This window comes from Aquarana catesbeiana, linkage group LG12 (genome assembly GCF_042186555.1).
Source record: "Aquarana catesbeiana isolate 2022-GZ linkage group LG12, ASM4218655v1, whole genome shotgun sequence".
Taxonomy (NCBI): Eukaryota; Metazoa; Chordata; class Amphibia; order Anura; family Ranidae; genus Aquarana; species Aquarana catesbeiana.
In genome coordinates, this window is record NC_133335.1 from 196,142,796 (window position 1) to 196,166,397 (window position 23,602).

General features: G+C 44.6%; 1 protein-coding gene across 1 annotated transcript in view; it reads right to left on the reverse strand.

Annotated features, from left to right (window-relative positions):
• Positions 1-23,602, reverse strand: part of PLCG1 (phospholipase C gamma 1) — a gene marked incomplete in the record, with an annotated part of 173,941 nt that overhangs the window by 30,096 nt on the left and 120,243 nt on the right. Inside the window, 6 exon segments of the mRNA XM_073606385.1 lie at positions 10,839-10,935; positions 16,917-17,020; positions 17,164-17,241; positions 17,453-17,633; positions 17,793-17,912; positions 18,238-18,438. Of these exon segments, the coding sequence (XP_073462486.1) occupies positions 10,839-10,935; positions 16,917-17,020; positions 17,164-17,241; positions 17,453-17,633; positions 17,793-17,912; positions 18,238-18,438 (781 nt within the window).

Consider the following 23,602-nt stretch of genomic DNA (forward strand, 5'->3'; position numbering starts at 1 on the left):
GGTGTTCAACCTGCTATTGACAAGGCTCATATGTCTGCTGTCTAAAAGGAAAATCAGTCAAGAGAAAGAGCCTTTAGTTCTAGTTTTCCTCCTGAAAATCCTAGCTGCCTGGGTTTCACACGGACCCCCTTGTGTCAATGCTGCTAGTCACAGACCAAGAAGGAACATACAGAGAGATTTTAGGGTCAGAAGTATAGAAGCCCGTGTCAGAAAAGCCAGGCAACTAGCATTTAAAAAAGTTAGACAGCAACAGCAGCCTGCCCTTTCCATATCATGACAGGTTTAATTTAACCACATCAGCCCTGGAAGGATTTACCCCCTTAATGACCAGGCCATTTTTTTGCGAAACGGCACTGCATTACTTTAACTGACAATTGCACATGCGTGCGAAGCTGTACCCAAATAAAATTTATGTCCTTTTTTTTTCCCCCCACAAATAGAGCTTTCTTTTGGGGGTATCTGATCACCTCTACGGGTTTTATTTTTTGCGCTATAAGCAAAAAAACAATTAGAAAAAAATAATAATAAATAATAATATTTTTTATTTTCTGCTGTAATACATATCCAAAAAGCAAAAAAAAAAAAAAAAAAAAAAAAAAATAAGACAAAAATTCATCAATTTAGGCCAATATGTATTCTGCTACATATTTTTGTTAAAAAAAAAAAAAAAATCCCAATAAGCGTATATTGATTGGTTTGCGCAAAAGTTATAGTGTCTACAAGCTGTGGGATAGATTTAGGGATTTAACATTTTTAAAAAAATGTTTTTACTAGTTATGGCAGGGATCAGCAATATTTAGCGGGACTGCGACATTGCGGCGGACAAATCTGACCCTAAGTGACACCAATACAGTGTTCAGTGCTAAAAAAACTGCACTGATCACTGTATAAAGGGTTAACAGTGTTCCCTGATAGTGTTTTAAAACTGTGTGGGGGATGGACTGACAAGAAGAACACAGAGATCACTGTTCCTGATTAATAGGGAGAGAAGATCTCAGTGTACTTCCCTGTCAGAATGGGGATCTGCCTGTGGAGCGATCGCGGGTGGTCGGTGGACATCGGGTTCCTGGCCATTCCGCGGGCGCGTGCCCACAGCATCTAGTGGACGAAACAACGTATGTTGTGCGCAATAGAGCCACCCTGCCGCAGTATATACAGTCAGGTCCATAAATATTGGGACATCGACACAATTCTAATCTTTTTGGCTCTATACACCACCACAATGGATTTGAAATGAAATGAACCGAACAAGATGCGCTTTAACTGCAGACTTTCAGCTTTAATTTGAGGGTATTTACATCTAAATCAGGTGAACGGTGTAGGAATTACAACAGTTTGTATATGTGCCTCCCACTTTTTAAGGGACCAAAAGTAATGGGACAATTGGCTGCTCAGCTGTTCCATGGCCAGGTGTGTGTTATTCCCTCATTATCCCATTTACAAGGAGCAGATAAAAGGTCCAGAGTTCATTTCAAGTGTGCTATTTGCATTTGGAATCTGTTGCTGTCAACTCTCAATATGAGATCCAAAGAGCTATCAGTGAAGCTATCAGCCATCATTAGGCTGAAAAAAACAAAACAAACCCATCAGAGAGATAGCAAAAACATTAGGTGTGGCCAAATCAAACCACTGTTTGGAACATCCTTAAAAAGAAAGAACGCAGGGTATTTACATCCAAATCAGGTGAACGGTGTGGGAATTACAACAGTTTGTATATGTGCCTCCCACTTTTTAAGGGACCAAAAGTAATGGGACAGATTAACAATCATCCATCAAACTTTCACTTTTTAATACTTGGTTGCAAATCCTTTGCAGTCAATTACAGAGTGAAGACACTAGGTTTCATCCCTGGTGATGCTCTGCCAGGCCTCTATTGCAATTGTCTTCAGTTCCTGCTTGTTCTTGGGGCATTTTCCCTTCAGTTTCGTCTTCGGCAAGTGAAATGCATGCTCAATCAGATTCAGGTCAGGTGATTGACTTGGCCACTTGACGACCGCCTCACGCCGATGTACGTCGGCAAGGTGGCACGGACAGGCAAAATCACGTACATGTACGTGATTTGCCTTCCGCGGGTGGGGGGTCCGATCGGTCCCCCCCCCCCGGTGCCCGAGGCAGTCGCCATTTCTTCCCGGGCGATGAGAGGTGAGGGGGAGGTAATCCATTGTTGGCCACCCCCTCCCGATCGCTCCCGGCGAATGAAAATGCTTCCTTTCCCTCTGTAATGTAAACAGAGGGAAAGGAAGTGATGTCATCCCTCCTCGAGCCGGTCTTTTCATCGCGGCGCCGAGGAGAGAAGACATCAAGTAAGTCTGCACAACACTACACTAACAGTAGAACACGCCAGGCACACTTGTCACCCCCCCCATCACCCCCCGATCACCCCCCTGTACCCCCTGTCACTCTGACACCAATAGCATTTTTTTTTGCATTGGTGTCAGTTTGTGTCAGTTACAAGTGTTAGGGCAGTTAGGTTAGCCCCCTTTAGGTCTAGGGTACCCCCCCTTAGGTCCAGGGTACCCCCCTAACCCACCCTAATAAAGGTTAACCCCTTGATTACCCCCCCTTCACCAGTGTCGCTAAGCGATCGTTTTTCTGATCGCTGTATTAGTGACACAGGTGACGCTAGTTAGGGAGGTAAGTATATAGGTTCGCTGTCAGTGTTTTATAGCGACAGGAACCCCCATATACTACCTGCTAAAGGTTTTAACCCCCTGATTGCCCCCTAGTTAACCCTTTCACCAGCGATCACCGTTTAAGTGTTACGGGTGACGCTGGTTAGATAGTTTGTTTTTTGTAGTTTATTATAGTTTATTATAGTTTTAGGGCACCCGCCGTTTATTACCTTATAAAGGTTTAACCCCCTAATTGCCCGGCGGTGATATAAATTACATTTTTAGGGTCAGCTAAGGTCTGCGTCGCCCCAGGCAGCGTCAGGTTAGCGCCAGTACCGCTAAAACCCACGCACGCAGCATACACCTCCCTTAGTGCTATAGTATCTGAGCGGATCGATATCTGATCCGATCAGATCTATACTCCCCAGCAGTTTAGGGTTCCCTGAAACGCAGTGTTAGCGGGATCAGCCCAGATACCTGCTAGCACCTGCGTTTTGCTCCTCGGCCCAGCCCTGCCCAGCCCACCCAAGTGCAGTATCGATCGATAACTGACACTTACAAAACACTAAGCACACATAACTGCAGCGTTCGCAGAGTCAGGCCTGATCCCTGCGATCGCTAACAGTTTTTTGGTAGCGTTTTGATACAGTCGCTGACAGTCAGGAGCTTTTTTGCCTGTGAGTCTCACTAGTGTACCCCTAAATTTAGAGCCCAAAATGGCAAATCGAAGGTACACTAGTGAAGAGGCCTACACGTTTCTGAGCATGACAGATAGTGAAGAGGAAGTCACTCATCTGTCAAGTTCAGGCTCAGAATACGAACCTGTAGAGGACAGCGGCTCCATGACAGATAGCTCTGACGACGGAGTTGTGGTCCCTGCTAAGGTCAGGCGTACCAGACCCCAATCTTCTTCTGTCCTTGAAGTGCAAGAACCGCAGGGCTCTCGTATGGAGCAGAGAAGTACTAGCGCCGCTATTCCTTCTGGTGAACTGGCAAGCACCAGCGGCCTAGTACACCCTGGTCGTACATCCAGCACTGCAGTATCACGTGGTGACGTGGCGAGTCCCATAAGTGCAGTTCAAGCTGGTGAGGTGGCAAGCACTAGTAGTGTCCCGCTGCCACCAAGAAGACAAAGACAGGCCCGTCGTGCCCATAGTGCCCTTCCTGCTGCATTCGCCAATCCGAATTGGGAACCCACCACTTCTGCAGCACCCGTACTTCCCCCTTTCACTGGCCAACCCAGAATTCAGGTGGAAACAGTTGACTTTACGCCACTGGATTTTTATTCACTGTTTTTCACCGAAGATCTCTATAGATCTATTGTGGACCAAAGCAATTTATACGCTGGTCAACACATCGCCGCTAATCCCCAGTCCTCCCTTGCCAGAGATTGGAGACCAATTACGGTCTCCGAATTTAAGATCTTTCTGAGCCTTTCCCTCCTCATGGGGTTGAATAAAAAGAGTAAGTTGCGGTCATATTGGTCCACTGACCCAATTTACCATTCGCCCTTGTTCTCTGCTTCCATGGCCAGGGCACGATACGAGCAGATTTTGCGGTTCATGCACTTCAACGACAATGAACTCTGTCGTCCTCGTGGAGACCCTGCATACGATCGGCTCTACAAAATTCGGCCCCTCGTAAACCACTTCAACCAACGTTTTGCAGACTTGTTTACCCCCCATCAAGTTGTCTGCGTTGATGAGTCCCTGATTAAATTTTCTGGCCGCTTGTCATTCAAACAGTACCTTCCCAGCAAGCGTGCCAGATACGGGGTCAAGATGTATAAGCTCTGTGACAGGGCCACCGGCTATACATATAGTTTTATGGTTTACGAGGGCAAAGATAGTCACGTAGAGCCGACAAACTGCCCTGACTACATAGGAAGCGCTGGCAAGATAGTGTGGGACTTGGTGTCACACTTATTCGGAAAGGGGTACCACTTGTACGCGGACAATTATTACACGAGCGTGCCACTTTTTAGTCACTTGTTTGATCAGCAGATTGGAGCATGTGGCACCGTGCGACCTAATCGCCGGGGCTTTCCCCAGCGGCTTGTAGATTCCCGTCTTAGGCTGAGGGAGAGAGCCTGCTTGAAGTATAATAATTTGCTCGCTATGAAGTGGAGGGATAAGAAGAATGTTTTCGTTCTCACCTCCCTTCATGCAGACACGACGACCCAAATTCCTACGGCGACTGGTGTTGTGGAGAAACCCCTCTGTGTCCACGAATACAACCTTAATATGGGAGGGGTGGACCTCAACGACCAGTTGTTGGCGCCGTACCTAGTTGCCCGTAAGGCCAGACGCTGGTACAAAAAAGTGTCTGTTTATTTATTTCAATTGGCTTTGCTGAACGCTCATGTGCTATACAGAGCTTCAGGACGGACTGGATCCTTCCTTAAATTCCAGGAAGAGATTGTCAGAGCCCTTCTGTTTCCAGACGGTGCTCTACCTCACCTTTCCCAACCAAATGCAGTAAGCCGGCTGCATGAGAGGCATTTTCTTTATGCCATCCCGAGTACCCCTACCCAACGAGCCCCCCAAAAAAGATGTCGTGTCTGCAGCAAGCGCGGATTTAGGCGTGACACCCGGTCTTATTGTCCCTCCTGTCCTGGCAATCCTGGTCTTTGCATTGGTGAATGCTTTGAACGCTACCATTCACTAGTTGAGTATTAGCGTAGGGTTCAGCACTGCACAGACTAGGACACACTAACACAGGGTCTCCCAAGATGCCATTGCATTTTGAGAGACCCAAACCTGGAACCAGTTACAAAAGTTAAAAGTTACTAAAAAAAAGTGTAAAAAAAATAAATAAAAATAAAAAAAACAAAAATAGTTGTTGTTTTATTGTTCTCTCTCTCTCTATTCTCTCTCTATTGTTCTGCTCTTTTTTACTCTATTCTATTCTGCAATGTTTTATTGTTATTATGTTTTACCATGTTTGCTTTTTAGATTTTTTATACTTTACTGTTTACTGTGTTTTGTTGGTAACCATTTTATTGTTTTCAGGTACGCCATTCAGTTGCAGCGCGGATTTATTTATCTTGACAGCAACAGCGTTTGCTCCCACGATATATAAAGCCGTGACTCCAGCGCTGTCGGAGGTGATTTCACCACCACAGTTACATACTTCAGCATATATGCCGAAGCGGGGGGGCAGCAGTGGGTGGAGGAGCAATTTGCTCCTGCCTTTTGCGGGAGGATGCCCCCATGCTTCGGCATATGTATATATTTTAGGCACAGGTTGCGTTAAATGTTTTATTTTTTACTATGTTTTTTTTTTGTATTTGCTTTGCAGGTATGGTAAGTCTTACTGTTATACTGTAATGTTACTTTGTTTTATTGTTAACCATCATTTGCTTAGCAGGTACGCCATTCAGTTGCAGCGCGGATTTTTTTATCTTGACAGCAACAGCGTTTGCTCCCACGATATATAAAGCCGTGACTCCAGCGCTGTCGGAGATGATTTCACCACCACAGTTACATACTTCAGCATATATGCCGAAGCGTGGGGGCAGCAGTGGGTGGAGGAGCAATTTGCTCCTGCCTTTTGCGGGAGGATGCCCCCATGCTTCGGCATATATAAATGGTGCATGTATGCCCATCATTAGAAGTGGGTGGATGAAGGGAGGTATTCTAATGGTGGGCATACCCACCGATCAATATCTTTTTTTCGTTCAGCCCACAGGCTGCATGAAAAAAAAAGTTTACAATATATGCCCAACAAGGACCAGCAACGTACTGGTATGTTGCTGGACTTTGAGTGGTTATACCAGAATGATGCCTGCAGGTTTAGGTATCATCTTGATATCATTCTTTTCAGCCAGCGGTCGGCTTTCATGTAAAAGCAATCCTAGTGGCTAATTAGCCTCTAGACTGCTTTTGCAAGCAGTGGGAGGGAATGCCCCCCCCCACCGTCTTCCATGTTTTTCTCTGGCTCTCCTGTCCCAACAGGGAACCTGAAAATGCAGCCGGTGATTCAGTCAGCTGACCATAGAGCTGATCAGAGACCAGAATGGCTCCAAACATCTCTATGGCCTAAGAAACCGGAAGCTACGAGCATTTTATGACTTAGATTTCGCCGAATGTAAACAGCGCCATTGGGAAATTGGGAAAGCATTTTATCACACCGATCTTGGTGTCGTCAGATGCTTTGAGGGCAGAGGAGAGATCTAGGGTCTAATAGAGCCCAATTTAAAAAAAAAAAGAGTACCTGTCACTACCTATTGCTATCATAGGGGATATTTACATTCCCTGAGATAACAATAAAATTAATTAAAAAAAAAATAAAAATGAAAGGAACAGTTTAAAAATAAGATAAAAAAGCAAAAAAATAATAAAGGAAAAAAAAAAAAAAAAAAAAAAAAAAAAAAGCACCCCTGTCCCCCCCTGCTCTCGCGCAAAGGCGAACGCAAGCGTCGGTCTGGCGTCAAATGTAAACAGCAATTGCACCATGCGTGTGAGGTATCACCGCGAAGGACAGAACGAGGGCAGTAATTTTAGCAGTAGACCTCCTCTGTAAATCTAAAGTGGTAACCTGTAAAGGCTTTTAAAAATGTATTTATTTTGTCGCCGCTACACGTTTGTGCGCAATTTTAAAGCATGTCATGTTTGGTATCCATGTACTCGGCCTAAGATCATCTTTTTTATTTCATCAAACATTTGGGCAATACAGTGTGTTTTAGTGCATTAAAATTTAAAAAAGTGTGTTTTTTCCCAAAAAAATGCGTTTGAAAAATCGCAAATACTGTGTGAAAAAAAAATATGAAACACCCACCATTTCAATCTGTAGGGCATTTGCTTTAAAAAAATATATAATGTTTGGAGGTTCAAAGTAATTTTCTTGCAAAAAAAAAATAATTTTTTCATGTAATCAAAAAGTGTCAGAAAGGGCTTTGTCTTCAAGTGGTTAGAAGAGTGGGTGATGTGTGACATAAGCTTCTAAATGTTGTGCATAAAATGCCAGGACAGTTCAAAACCCCCCCAAATGACCCCATTTTGGAAAGTAGACACCCCAAGCTATTTGCTGAGAGGCATGTCGAGTCCATGGAATATTTTATTTTGTGACACAAGTTGCGGGAAAGAGACAAATCTTTTTTTTTTTTTTTTTTTTTTGCACAAAGTTGTCACTAAATGATATATTGCTCAAACATGCCATGGGAATATGTGAAATTACACCCCAAAATACATTCTGTTGCTTCTCCTAAGTATGGGGATACCACATGTGTGAGACTTTTTGGGAGCCTAGCCGCGCACGGGACCCCGAAAACCAAGCACTGCCTTCAGGCTTTCTAAGGGCGTAAATTTTTGATTTCACTCTTCACTGCCTAGCACAGTTTCGGAGGCCATGGAATGCCCAGATGGCACAACCCCCCCCCAAATGACCCCATTTTGGAAAATAGACACCCCAAGCTATTTGCTGAGAGGTATAGTGAGTATTTTGCAGACCTCACTTTTTGTCACAAACTTTTGAAAATTGAAAAAAGAAAAAAAATACATTTTTCTTGTCTTTCTTCATTTTCAAAAACAAATGAGCCGCAAAATACTCACCATGCCTCTCAGCAAATAGCTTGGGGTGTCTACTTTCCAAAATGGGGTCATTTGGGGGGGTTTTGTGCCATCTTGGCATTTTATGGCCTTCAAAACTGTGATAGGTAGTGAGGAGTGAACGCCCTTAGAAATCCTGAAGCCGGTGCTTGGTTTTCGGGGCCCCGTATGCTCCCAAAAAGTCCCACACATGTTGTATCCCCGTACTCAGGAGAAGCAGCAGAATATATTTTGGGGTGTAATTCCACATATGCCCATGGCATGTTTGAGCAATATATCATTTAATGACAACTTTGTGCAAAAAAAAAAAAAAAAAAAAAATTGTCGCTTTCCCGCAACTTGTGTCAAAATATAAAATATTCCATGGACTCAACATGCCTCTCAGCAAATAGCTTGGGGTGTCTACTTTCCAAAATGGGGTCATTTGGGGGGGTTTTGTGCCATTTTGGCATTTTATGGCCTTCAAAACTGTGATAGGTAGTGAGGAGTGAAATCACAACATTACGCCCTTAGAATACCTGAAGGCGGTGCTTGGTTTTCGGGGCCCCGTATGCGGCTAGGCTCCCAAAAAGTCCCACACATGTGGTATCCCCATACTCAGGAGAAGCAGCTAAATGTATTTTGGGGTGCAATTCCACATATGCCCATGGCCTGTGTGAGAACTATATCATTTAGTGACAACTTTGTGCAAAAAAAAAAAAAAATTGTCACTTTCCCGCAACTTGTGTCAAAAAATAAAGTATTCCATGGACTCAACATGCCTCTCAGCAAATAGCTTGGGGTGTCTACTTTCCAAAATTGGGTCATTTGGGGGGGGGGGGGGGGGGGGTTGTGCCATCTGGGCATTTTATGACCTTCAAAACTGTGATAGGTAGTGAGGAGTGAAAAAAAATGTATGCCCTTAGAAATCCTGAAGGCGGTGATTGGTTTTCGGGGCCCCGTATGCGGCTAGGCTCCCAAAAAGTCCCACACATGTGGTATCCCCATACTCAGGAGAAGCAGCTGAATGTATTTTGGGGTGCAATTGCACATAGGCCCATGGCCTGTGTGAGAAATATATCATTTAGTGACAACTTTTTGTAAATTTTTTTTTTTTTTGTCATTATTCAATCACTTGGGACAAAAAAAATAAATATTCAATGGGCTCAACATGCCTCTCAGCAATTTCATTGGGGTGTCTACTTTCCAAAATGGGGTCATTTGGGGGGGTTTTGTACTGCCCTGCCATTTTAGCACCTCAAGAAATGACATAGGCAGTCATAAACTAAAAGCTGTGTAAATTCCAGAAAATGTACCCTAGTTTGTAGACGCTATAACTTTTGCGCAAACCAATAAATATACGCTTATTGACATTTTTTTTACCAAAGACATGTGGCCGAATAAATTTTGGCCTAAATGTATGACTAAAATTGAGTTTATTGGATTTTTTTTAGAACAAAAAGTAGAAAATAATTTTTTTTTTCAAAGTTTTCGGTCTTTTTCCGTTTATAGCGCAAAAAATAAAAACCGCAGAGGTGATCAAATACCATCAAAAGAAAGCTCTATTTGTGGGAAGAAAAGGACGCAGCATTGCAGTACAGCATTGCATGACCGCGCAATTAGCAGTTAAAGCGACGCAGTGCCAAATTGGAAAAAGACCTCTGGTCCTTAGGCAGCATAATGGTCCGGGGCTCAAGTGGTTAAAAAGTGGGAGGCACATATACAAACTGTACAAACACCGTTCACCTGATTTAGATGTACATACCCTGAAATTAAAGCTGAAAGTCTGCAGTTAAAGCACATCTTGTTTGTTTCAGTTCAAATTTATTGTGGTGGTGTATAGAGCCAAAAAGATTAGAATTGTGTTGATGTCCCAATATTTATGGACCTGACTGTATGCGGTGGGCAGTCTTTAAATGGTTAATGGACAAAAAAAATACAACTATTAGAGCTGAAATTATTTTGTTAAATAGATCTGAAAATTCCCATTCATATGCAGAGTTGCAGTGTGCACTTTTAGTTTATCTCTTCAGTCTGAATCCTTGCTAAATACCTGCTGAAAAAAAATTAACAAAATCAAACAGGATCAGCCACCTGTGCATGTCTATGGACTGGCTGGGATCTCCTATCTTTTAATCTCAGTCTTTATTATTAAAATGACTTACTATACTTAAAGTGATAGTCAGATTTTTTAATTTTTTTTGCTTAAAAATATCAAACATGTTATACTTATCTGCTCTGTGTTGTGGTTTTGCAGAGCAGCCCAGATCCTCCTTTTCTCAGGTCCCTCTTTGGCGCTCGTGGCCTCTCCCTCCTGTCGAGTGCCCCCCACAGCATGCAGCTTGCTGTGGGGGGGACCCAAGCCAAGCCGCTGCTCTGTGTGTCCATTCAGACATGGAGCCACGGCTAGGCCTCACCCCTCTCTTCATTGGCTAAATGACTGATTGACAGCCAATGGCACTCCGCTGCTGTCTCAGCCAATGAGGAGGGCGAGTCCCGGGCAGCCGGGTCTCTCCTGCAACATCGCTGGATAGAGATGGGCTCAGGAAAGTATTAGGGGGGCTGCTGCACACAGGTTTTTTTCTCTTAATGCATAGAATGCATTAAGATAAAAAAAAAAAACCTTCTGCCTTTACAATCACTTTAATTACTTGCACAAATTACTGAACTTGCTTAAAATTACTTAATCTGTACTTACGGGTTGCTCAGGCTCTGGCTCTGGAGGGTTAAATATCTCCTCCACATAGTTGGATGGGAACCACATCTGCTTTTTGCCTCCACAGTCACCTCGCCACCTACAGAATAACAAAGTATAAAACACAACACCAGTTTTAAGGAGGATCTGAACTCTAAAAGCTGTGCCCAAAAAAGGCAGGCAGAGAGAAAAAGGACTAGTCACCAGTAGGGTTGTCCCGATACCGATACTAGTATCGGTACCGATACCGAGCATTTGCTCAAGTACTTGTACTCGGGCAAATGCTCCCGATGCTTCCCCCCGATACCTGGAAGTCAGCTGTGATCGGTGCGTGGGGGAGTTACAAGATTCTCCCCCAGCGGCTTTCACCAGCTTTAGTGACATACAGCAGTGATCGGTCACCGCTGTATGTCACTGCATCCTCCTCCATGCCCCCTCTGTTCCTCTGTGCCTCTCCGCTGTCCCCTGCATTCTTCTCTCCTTATCTGTCCCCCTCCGTACTCCCCCTTTGTTCCTCTCTCCTTATCTGTCCCCTCTGTTCTCCCCCTCAGTTCCTCCGTCCTCCTCCTCCTTCCTTTGTGTATGGATAGAGTCAGCTGACTCTGTCCATTCACATAACTGAAACATTGTAATCTCCTGTGATTACCGCTGTCTTCTCTCCATTCATTCTCAGTGCAGCTGAGGCTGCAGAGAAAGGGACTGGGGAATCTCTATCCTCGGTCTCTTTCTCTGTCTCAAGGGGGAGATATCAGGTCTGTTAAGACCCCTGATATCTCACCAAAGCCCCCCAAAAGGGCTGATTAAAAAAAACAAAAAAAACAAAATAAAAGAATAAAAAAATATTATTGTAAAAAATAAAAATTGTAAAAAAAAAACAAAAAAAACACACACACCGTTCACCACCACCCCCCCCCCCACCCCCCCCAAAAAATAGCAAAAAAAAAAACCTGTCACTTGACATTAAAAAAAAGTTTTGGTAATCGGTATCGGCGAGTACTTGAAAAAAAGTATCGGTACTTGTACTCGGTCCTAAAAAAGTGGTATCGGGACAACCCTAGTCACCAGTATTGATTGCCTATTGATCTACCTGCATCTGATAATTTCCCTATTACCGAGTTACTATGCCTTGTTCTGCAGTGTCTATGTGCGGAGGTGGGCATCTTGGTTAAGGCAGGGCTGTGCTTCCTCATGTCACAGCCTCCAGAAAAAGGAAAACAGTGAGCAATGGTAGTGACTGTGCCAAATCTCACGGTGCCTTAGATCTCACACTGCAGATATGCAGCTTTGAGGCTGTAGGCGCAGCAGGAATTCAAGACAAAATGTAGCTTTTTAGGGTACTGCTTAGACAAAGAATAATAACGTTTTCAGCCAGCGGGCTGATCAAAAAAGCTGAATAGATTCCCCCATTCACACAAGCAAGGTGGATGGAGGAATCCTCCCTGCTATGTGATTGTATTCCGACAGCGGGGACTCCTCCATGGTCAGAGAGCGGCAAAAGAGCATAAGATAGCAGAGGAGCCCGGCAAAAGAACCGGACTTCGGGAGAAGAGGCCGGAGAGAGCGGAGAAGAACCGGACATCGGGAGAAGAGGCCGGAGAGAGTGGAGAAGAACCGGACATCAGAAGAAGAGGCCAGAGAGAGCGGAGAAGAACCAGACATCGGGAGAAGAGGCCTGAGAGACCCCCGAAGTCAGAAGAAGACCCCCGGAGCTGCCTAATAAATTACTTAAAAAACCTGTGTAGTGTGTTTTTTTATTGACACTTCTTTCCCTAGGTGAATGGGTAGGGGTATGATGTACCCCATACTCATTCACATAGGGTGGGGGGCCGGGATCTGGGGCCCCCTTATTAAAAGGGCTCCCGGATTCCGATAAGCCGCCCGCCCGCAGACACTGACAACCAACGGCCAGGGTTGTTGGGAAGAGGCCCTTGTCCTCATCAACATGGGGACAAGGTGCTTTGGGGAAGGGGGGGGCTGCAGGGCCCCCCCTCCCCCAAAGCACCCCCCCCATGTTGAGGGCATGCAGCCTGGTATGGTTCAGGAGGGGGGGAGCGCTCGCTCGTCCCCACCCCCTTTCCTGACCGGCCGGGCTGCAGGCTCGGATAAGGGTCCGGTATGGATCTTGGGGGGACCCCCACGCCGTTTTTTCGGTGTAGGGGGTTTCCCTTAAAAATCCATACCAGACCTAAGGGTCTGATATGCTCCCAGAGGGGAATTCCCTCTCGCGCTCGCTGCAATAGGAAAATGTGTTTTTCCTATTGCAGCCAGCGTGAGATGTACAGTACCCCGTCGCCGAGAACCATCGCGATGGGATTGCGCTGAAAACATTCTCGCGGCTGCGTACTGTAGTTTGTACAAAAGTCCGATGGTTTTGTGTATACATGATCGGACTTTGCTCCATCTGACTTTTGTTGCCGGAAAATTTGTGCGTTCGCACAGCCAACAAAAGTCCGATGAAAACAGAAAAAGTTTGTCCGATGGAGCGTACACACGGTCGGATGTTGCTCCAAAACAGCTAATTTGCATGTTTGTTGTCAAAAAGTCCGCTCTTGTGTACGGGCCTTTAGAGTGATTTTGAATTCCCCTGAGTGTAAAAAATCAACTTTCACCAGCCTTCACCCTCTGCTGGTTGTTACCTAACACTGCAGCTGAGTTCTCTGCTGTGCACACTTGTCCTTGATTAGTCACCTATAAAAAGGAACAAGAAATTCTACCTAGTCTTTTCTGGGAAAAGTACTACAGTCTCAAGTAACAAACATCTTCAGACCTACATCTTCATCTCCTGCTTTAACAACTAAAATCCCACACCAATGCATTAAGTTGCAGCAAGGTGGTTAAAGGAGGCAGTAAGCAGGCAACATATCACTTCCTTAGGGCCTGGCAAAGGACCTCTGAAAAGTGATCCATTGCTAATTGCTCTTCAGACGGCAACACATACCGTTTATAGATAGAAAGAAAACAGCCGATTCACAATCTGATTATTAATTTGTTAGAGGACGTCATCCAGGCATAATAATAAGAAGATACAATTACTACAACAGTGCACACAATCCATGTAGCATGTTTATCAATAACTTCTGATGCAGGTATAACGTGCTCATATATATATATATATATATATATATATATATATATATATATATATATATATATATATATATATATATATATATATAGTGAACCCTTAGTTAATATTTTAACCCCTTCCAACCACCGCCTCCTGACTCTTTAAAGGCTTCTAAATGCCAGGAGGCTGGCTTTTTGGTCATTTGACTGCTGTGATTGGCTGTCACACGATCGGAAAGCTCACGATCGCAAGTAAGCATCGGGAGCCTTTCCGGTCTCCATCGGTGACTGTGCTGGGAGCGTGCTCTTAGCACAGAAAAGTGTTTACATAGGGCAGCATATATGCAGCTTCTCGGCATTAAAGCCCACCCGCTAAGCGGTCACATATGTGTTATCAAATTATTACTGTGGATTCCTATAATGTGCAAACCATTCTTTATCACACTACAGAATACCTGTCATAAGACAAACAGGGAGATTGTAAATCCTGGCCAATCATTCTGAAAGTACTAATTGTTTGGCTGTCCTACTGACCCTCTTGCTTCAATACCGGTCACTGACCCAGAACAAGTATGCAGATCATGCCCTCTGATATGCGCAATCTACATACTTGTTCCAGGTCAGCGACTCAACATTTTGAAGGCAGAGTGTCAGCAGACTTAACAGGCAACTAATCAGAAGGTCAGAAATGGCAGGAGGCTCCATATTAACTTTATTAAAAACTGATTTTAGTGCTTGAGTAGATGAGAAAACGCAGCATGCTCTCAGGTGGGTTCAGTTTGCATTTGAGATGCTTCTGGATTCCATCAGAGTTCCTTCACAGAAGCTCCTGATCTGCATTTGATCTCCTAAGCTGCATAGTTTTTTCATTCTCATCAACCTATTCATTCCCATGGGGGAAATAATAAGTTCTGACACAAACAATATCTCCTGTACTCAAGTTCTTAAAGTAGATCTAAACCCATTCACTAGAATCTCATATAAGCTATAACAAGTTAATGTCAACCCTTTTTTAAAATCTGCTGCGATCATTAAAAGGAGAAGTCCAGCCAATGCTCGTTTGGCTGGACTTCTCCTGTGGATCACAAAAGTGCAGTTTGTCTTGAACTTCTGTGACCCGTTTTCACCAGACAGCGGGCTTCAGCCAACGTCACAGAGCTGTTCCAGGCCCAGGCAAGATCGCGACAATGAAGTCAGGATCCGCCCACATGCCTGGACCTCCACTCGGCTCGGCGAGCCGCTGAGAGCCTGAGCTGGCCACTTCCGCCCCCTCCACAGCCCAGCACTCCACTGAGCGCAGGGGGGCAGAACAGAGAGCCAGTGACTGACCATCACCATCTCTCTGCTCAGGCAGCCCTGAGAACCGAGTGATCTGCGGTGTTTGATTGCTCAGTTCTCAGTGTTAGAGCCAGCGGGGCACCGATGTTGCATCCACCTAGGCAAGTATGAATCTGAAAAAAATAAAGCCATACTTCTCTTTTAAGATATTACGTAGCAACCATTCTGACATGAAGGTCCTTGTTCAGGCACTTCCTGTTAGCTGGTGAAAACTGTGTTCAATTGCATTGTCCTTCTGCTACATGCACTTTCAATGGAGACTACAAGCAGCCATGCCAACATACATTGGTGCAGGCATGGTCCACCATTGACAACATGAAGTCTGCTATAGGCAACAGTTGATGCTGCAGGAAGTGCACATAAGTGGCTGAAATGAGTTGCAGGAAATTGGCAGCACACAAAAAAAAAGGGAAAACTGTATTCTATTCTGTCACCCACAACCCCCCCAGCTACATAACCAACCTAGTCTCAAAATACCAACTTAACAGTCCCCCCCCCCCCAGCTCCCTTGTCTCCACGCTCGCCTCCAGGACTTCTCCAGAGCCTCTCCCATCCCTTGGGACTCTTTATCCCAATTTGTCTGACTGTCTCCTACTTTAGCCAGTTTATGGCATTCCCTGAAAGCCCATCTATTCAGGAGAGGCCTATCCTTCCTCTAATTAATAGTGTACATTTTCTTCATCAGCTCACCCACAGTTTTCACAGTTATTACCTTTTGTATCACTTGACTCTCCCTCCTAGATTGCTAGAGCTAATGAGCAGGGCCCCCGATTCCTCTTCTATTGAATTGTATTGTAACTGTACTGTCTCACTACATTTTGTGAAGATGGTTTAGCTATTTATAAATCCTGTATTTTTAAAAACTTAAAAAGAAAAAACACATGGCGATTGTTTATATCCATACTACCATCCAGTTAAGGTTTAGGCCTATTTAAAAGTTCTGCAATAAGATAGTGTTCTATTGTCCATTCTCATGTGTAGGATCTACTATAGTGATTGACTAAAGTTATGCCATCTTCATATTGCTACATTTGATTGCTTTATACTTAATAAAGCGGAACTTCAGTCATTATTTCAGCTTTCCATCTATTAAATCTTCTGTACTTGTTGTTTTGACTGGATAGTAAAACATTTTTTTTTCTGCTAGTAAATACCTTATACAGCCCACTTCCTGTTTCATGTCTGGTCATTAGCCTAGGCTTATGACATCATGCACAGCTCTCTCTCTCAGGAGAGTTTGCAAGGAAGGGAGGGGGGGATGAGTCATAAGAGGGCCAATGAGAGCTGCAGAGCTGGGGATGTGCCTCTATGTGTCTGTGTAAATCCAGAAAGTGATTAGGCAGCAGCTTCAGCTGCCCACAGTTACAATGGTTGCAGCCAGACTCAGTGGAGGGAGATTTCTGCAGCATATTCGGCAAGTACAGAATCACAGTATATATAAAATAATATGCAAAGGGGTTGGAGGGAAGCTTCAGGACAGCAAAGATGTTTTTAATACAAATTATGTGAGCAGACTGCAGTCCCTCTTTAGATGTCTTTGTTAGTTCTGTTATTTTTATGGAAATTCAATACAAATTCTTTAAAAGTAAAAAAAATAATAAAATAATGAAATAAAAAAATAAGGCAGTTCTGAGAAAATAGATAAAAAGTATTTCCTAGCAGTTGTCTCATACTTACCATCCGCCTTCCTGCTTCTCCACATTTTGGATAATGGCGTTCTTGGTGAAAGTGAGTTCATCCTCTCGCTGAGCTTTATAATCAAACAGGGCCTTGACAGAGCACTGGGGAGACACAGGAGGAGTGAGATTCGGGAGGGAAAAAGGATGTAAAGGAAAGGAAAAGACAAAGGATCAGTGATGAGAGGAGAGACAGACAGCTACAGACAAGGTGTGTCCTTTGGTCAACACTGCAGGCAGCTATTAACCTTGATAGCAGGCATGGGATTGGGTTCCACGTAGAAACCAGGACTCCTCCCCTCGTAGAGCGCTCCATAATCCGGCTCCTATAACAAAAGCATGTATTGCATGTCATTTAACTAACCTTGGGTAAAAAAAAAAAAAAAAAATATAATAGCAGCAATAATACTAATAAATAATTATAAATAATATTAATAATTACAAAATGATAATTATAAATGATGCTAGTTATAAATAATAAATAATGATAATGCTAAATAATAAAAAAAATTGGACTCATCGAGATTCATTACTTACAGCTGTACCGATCTTATCCAAGGTCTCTTCGTTGATGGGATACCGGAGCTTCATCTTGCGGTAGAGAGGATGCTTCTCATAATAACTAATCAGATCCACGAGGCTGTCAAACTCTGAGCTACCAAGCACAACGCTCTGACCTTCTTGCTGGACTCGGCAATGCTTAATCTTCCCCTCCGCCCTGAATAAAAAAAAAAGGGCAGAACGAGAAAGCAAAGTGAATATGGAGACGGAAAAAAACTTTTTAAAGGTAAATAGGGTAGAAAGCGCTGAGTGTCAATACAAAAATAGTGCCAACTGTCCGAACAATCCGGATGGAAGCGCGGGAGGTAGGTCTCACCTGAATGATATGGCATACGAGTTGGGTTCACTTCTCTTGCGTACCAGGAAAGCTCCATCTCGTGGTACCCTCATCAGCATATGCTCTGCTTGGGCTCGTGTAAGGTTGGCATGGTACCATCTGCAAAATTAGATAAAATGACTTATAAAAAAAAGTAACAATTCAAATGAACAGGATATACTTTTTCAACATCCGTGCGGTCCAGCCTTCAAGACTGGAATCTAAAGCCGTTAATGTGTTGTCTTCTGGCAGTTCAAACTTTTCAAATATGCAGACCCCCAAAAAGATATGGCAAGCCCATAATACATGCCCAAAACAGATTCTATGGCCCTAGAGTTGATGTAAAGAAGCAAACATGACCATGAGGTGCCAATTTCCTTCTACAGTTTTGTAAAGAGCCTGACAAAAGGCCATTTTCCATTTGTGCATATTAACCAAAACTTACTCTTTGCTCTCGTGTGCATTGGTTTGTGGAACAGGCTCAGTCAACCTCATCTCAAACTCATTACATCGCAGTGGCATCTGCTGGTAGTGGGTGATAAGTGCATAGAGGCTCTCAAATACTAGGTTATCTGTAAGGAAGAATTTGGGGCTCCCAGCCTCCTGTCTGGAGTGTATCCGACAGTGCTGGACCTTTCCATTCCTCCTAGAAGACCAAAAAAAAAAAAAGAGAGAGAAAAGTCAGAGAAAGCAGCATTTAAATACATTATATTATGGTAGCGGTGCAGCACTAAACTAAATAGAGTCCATAGTAATATGAAGTCCGTAAGTATTCAAGGTGTTCTTAGAAATATACATGCATCAGTAGTGTTAGGAAACCATCACTAACACCCGAACACACTGACTCTTACCCTCAGGCAAGAATAAATAAGCAATGGATGTCACTCAATGGCAAATTCAGCAGTAATCCGCTTTAGGGGTGTCACCTGGCGCCTCCACCACAACAGAACTTCATGAACAAAGATCAATGGGCAATGGATGTCAATCGAGTGGTAACTTCACCGGCAGTTCCCAGCCTCTGTGACCCTGCTTCTTTTTGGAGTTCTTTTGCTGTGGGGGGGGGACATCAGAGGATATCCCTGAGGTGAACTGCTGGTGAAGAATCCTGAACCACCCTTTGTGTGTGTCCATAGGCACTGATTGGCTCTGATTGACAGCAGGAGGAGCCAATGGCTACAGCTATTGCCTCCAGGGCCAATGAGAGAGAGTGGCTACTCTCAGGCACAGTGCTGGATCAAGATCAGGCTCAGGTAAGCAGGCATGTACTGGCCATTGGGACTACAGGGAGTTTCCCGGTGGGCCGATGGCTCAGTGGGCCGATTTCAGTGACAGTGGACCGCTGCCTCCCTCCGGTCCTCTGTCCCCCCCCCCGCAGTGCCCACCTCCTCTCCCTGGCTAGTTATGCAGCGCGCCTGAATACAGACATGATGCTCAGGAGTCAACACTTAGAAGCTCATCATACGATCTGGAAGGAGGGCGGCCTCACTTTCCTGCCTAATCTTGTCCCATTGGGGGGGGGGGGGGGCCAAACTGATTCTTTGCCCCAGGTGAAATAATGTCTAGCTTCCCCTACTGCCTATAAGAGAAATAATGTAGAACGGCTAATGGCTAGTGGGGGGGGGGGGGGGGGGGCTTGGGTGGCAAGCCGGCATGAGAGACCTGTCAAAGTGGGCCAGTCTAGATGAAGTCCAGGGCCAAATTTTTGTCCCAGTCCAGCCCTGCAGGTAAGTATAAGGGGGTTGGTGATGTGGCTGGACACAGAACTTTTTATTTTTAAACCTTAATACAGAGAATGCATTAAGGTAAAAACCTACCATTAAAAACATATTAGGCAGTGCGCATGCGCGCGGGCACGGGAGCGGACATGTTCTGACCTGCTCCGCACGCCGCCGGCCTTTCAAAGCTAAAATAAGCCAGAGGGAAGCCACAAAACGAGCAGCCTTACAGGGGATCAGGAGATGAATCGCAGAGGAGGGGGCACAGCGAAGAAAAAACCCCCAACATCCAGCTATTCGTTCCGTTCGGGGAACGACGCTGCCCGGACCCCCCCTTCCAAGATGGCGGCTAACCGGAGGACAGAGACAAACATTAAAAAGCAGGTGAGCGGGGCCCAGAACAACCAATCCCCCCCTGCACAAAGAGCCTCCATTCCACACACTGCGGCCGCAGACACGGATGGCACACGGGACCCCTTCTCTTCCCAATCACAGGAAGACACATCAAGATCACAGAAGGGAGAGTCCCCACATTTCTCTCTATCCCCCTCCCACACTTACCAGGGAGAGGGAATAGATGGAGCTATCTCCCCAGCATCCTCCATGGAGAGGAACATGGCTGAAATGGCTGAACTCGCTATGAGCCAAAACAGCACAGCAAGTGATCAGCCTCCCCCACCTCCAGCACCATATTCAGGAGACACTGTCCTCCTTGCTCGCTTTTCAGCACTATTGCAACAAGAATTAACTAAAGCCTGTCAAGCAATTACTGCCGAAATGAAGCATGATTTTAATGACATAGGAGAAAGACTGGATCACATTGAATCCAAAATGGATGGCACGGTGCGGAGAGTCAACCAGAACTCACACATGATATCCTCACTACAGGAACAGTTAGATGACGCCAACGCCAAAATCGAAGATCAGGAAAATAGATCCAGGCGCTATAATTTCCGCATACGCGGACTTCCAGAAATAGTGACGGATTTGGAAGATGTAGTACATACACTAATGCAAGATCTGATCCCAGACATCACGCCTCACCACATGGAAATTGATAGAGTCCATAGGGCACTGACAGCCCCAAGACCAGACGGCCCCCCAAGGGATGTGATAGTCAACCCGCACTATTACAAAATCAAGGAGCAAATAATGACCGCAGCCCGGGGCAGGAATGAAATCACCCTTCTGGGACATCCCATACAGATTTTCGCGGATATCTCACAAATGACTATTCAAAAGAGACGGGCCCTAAAGCCATTATTGGTGCAGCTTACCAACCGCCAAATTAAGTATAGATGGTCATTTCCTTTCCGCCTCTCCTTTACCTTCAAGGGAAAGACGCATTCTTTTGCTAACTTCTCGGATGGAGAAGACATTCTTATGGGCCTAGGCATAATTTCCAGAGAATCCTTACCCCCAAAATCTAGACCAGAATGGGATCGTCCTGTTTCACCGCTATGGGAGCAACAACGCCCACGTCAGTCCTCGAGACAACGACGTCCAGCAGCAGGTCCAGACGGATGATGGGAACAAATACCCTGAGGAGAAGTATTCTTTCCCCTTTATGCCTACAGTGATGGATGGTACCACTGTAAGGTCCCCACTCAGGGACATAGAACTTCCATGGTTGGCTATGGTTGAGCCAGTTTAACATATCTTTATGGCATTAATGAGACTTCCACAATTTTGGAGGGACTTAACCTCCTCCCCAGGTTTCGTTATTGAGTGATTTGAATTGCACTATTAATAGATATCAGTGTAAGATGCAGGCCTTACAAATTACTCGAAATTGATTCCCCAGTTTGTTTAAGTCTAGCTTGACGAGACTTCAGTTCTCATAGTATTTAAGTTTACTAGATATGCTAGGATTCCCTCCTCATAGAACAATATTTTATACAGAAGGGTCGGGGCGGAACCGCATGCCACTTCCCTGCGAGCTTGCCGCCATCAGTTGGGTGGCGACAACCTCGCTTTCTAAGACGGAGACTCTGTTCTCCTGGACTAGGTTGTATAAGTTCTCAGGTTTACATATGATGCTTAAGCACTTAATTTCTAGGGGGATGGGTGGACAGTGGTCCAGTTCATCTTACCCCAACATTGTTTTCTCACTCTCTCTCTCTTTCTTCTTTTCCCTTTTTTTTGCCCGGAGTGCACCCCTACAAACGAAAAATGATGAAGATCCAGATCGAAATAAATTCACTCAGACGGAGAAGGCTAGCAACTGCAACGGGCAAGTACAGTCTGTCGAACCATAATGATAAGTACGTTAACCCATAAATCTTATACCCGCATTTTAACACACAATGTCCAAGGCTTTAATTCCCCTACAAAAAGGGCCAAAGCTTTCCAAAATTATCATAGCTTAGGAATAGATTTTCTATTCCTCCAAGAAACACATTTCTCACGCTCCTCAGCTCCCAGATATTTAAACCCCAGATTTCCCACCTTCTACTTATCGAATGGCCCAGATAAAAAGAGAGGGGTGGCGATATGTATTGCGAAGAGAGTCCCATTTACCCCTAATAAGGTTATCAAAGATAAGGAAGGGAGATACATCATGGTTGTGGGGAAAGTCAATGATAGTGCTCTTACACTCGTATCATACTACGCGCCTAACACGGGTCAGGTGACATTTTTCGAAAATATGCTGAAAATTTTGCTCCCACACATACAAGGCAAATTAATACTGGGTGGCGACAGCAATGTCTCCTTAGATCAAATTTTAGATAGGTCAAATGTACACAAACCTGTGGTGAAACATATCCCTAAACAAGGCGTTAAACTAGCCCGGGTATTATATTCCCATGATTTAGTGGATGTATGGAGAGACTTTCACCCCACAACCAGAGATTTTACATATTACTCCCAAGTCCATAAAACATATTCCCGTATAGACCATTTACTCATACAATCCTCACTATTGCCGTCGATCACCTCTACTGAAATAGTTCCCAGCTCATGGTCAGATCATTCACCTGTATTATTAACATTATCAGACCTATGGATGAGACCACAGCCCTCAACCTGGCGGCTTAACGCCTCACTACTTAATGACCCCCTAATATACACTGAGGTAGAGAAGGACCTCCGACAATACTTCATAGATAACCATCCTAGCGCCACCTCCCCCGGTATTAATTGGGCAGCGCACAAAGCTACTATACGTGGTAAATTGATCCAAATAGCCTCTAGAAACAAGCGTACCAATAGACAGAAAATACAACAGCAGGAGGATGAATTACATAAGATAGTCCAGGAACAAAAAGCTAACCCACAATTAGATCTACGTCATAAAATAGATGAAGCGCGGTCGGCACTAAATTTTAGTCTCACAACCAAGGCTGAAAAGTATCTCCGCTGGTCTAGACATCGCTACTACACCAGGGGAGATAAGCCTACCACACTCTTGGCAAGAAAACTCACCCCCCGCCCATTCAATCCTGCTATGCCGAGACTTCGGACGAAAGATGGGAAACCCACCCAAAATCCTCAAATGATCATACAAGAATTTTTTAGGTTCTTCACCAAACTATATAATAAACCTAACTCATTTTCTACACCCAGAGCAGACGAATTCTTCCACGACATTTCATTACCACAAATTGCACAAGAACATATAGAACTAATGGAAGCAGATTTCACTGAGGGGGAAATTTTGGCAGCTATCAAAAGCTTGAACCCTTCAAAAGCACCTGGCCCGGATGGCTTTACGGGCCATTATTATAGGAAATTTGCAGCCATATTGACCCCTCATCTATGTTCCTTTTTTAATGCAATACGAAAAGGTGACACACTAAGTGCAAACGAAAATGAGGCCCTTATACAAGTACTTCCTAAACCGGGGAAAGATCATGGAGACCCCGCCAATTATCGCCCTATATCGCTAATTAACGTGGATCTCAAATTGATGACAAAAGTGTTAGCGACCAGAATGAACGCTTTCTTAGCCAAATATATCCACCCAGATCAGGTGGGATTCGTCCCCAGCCGCCAGGCCCCAGATCAAACCCGACGGGCAATAGATATTATAGCCGCACTCAACTCCAACTGGGATAACCTTGGGAAACGGAAGGGTATGCTACTCTCATTAGA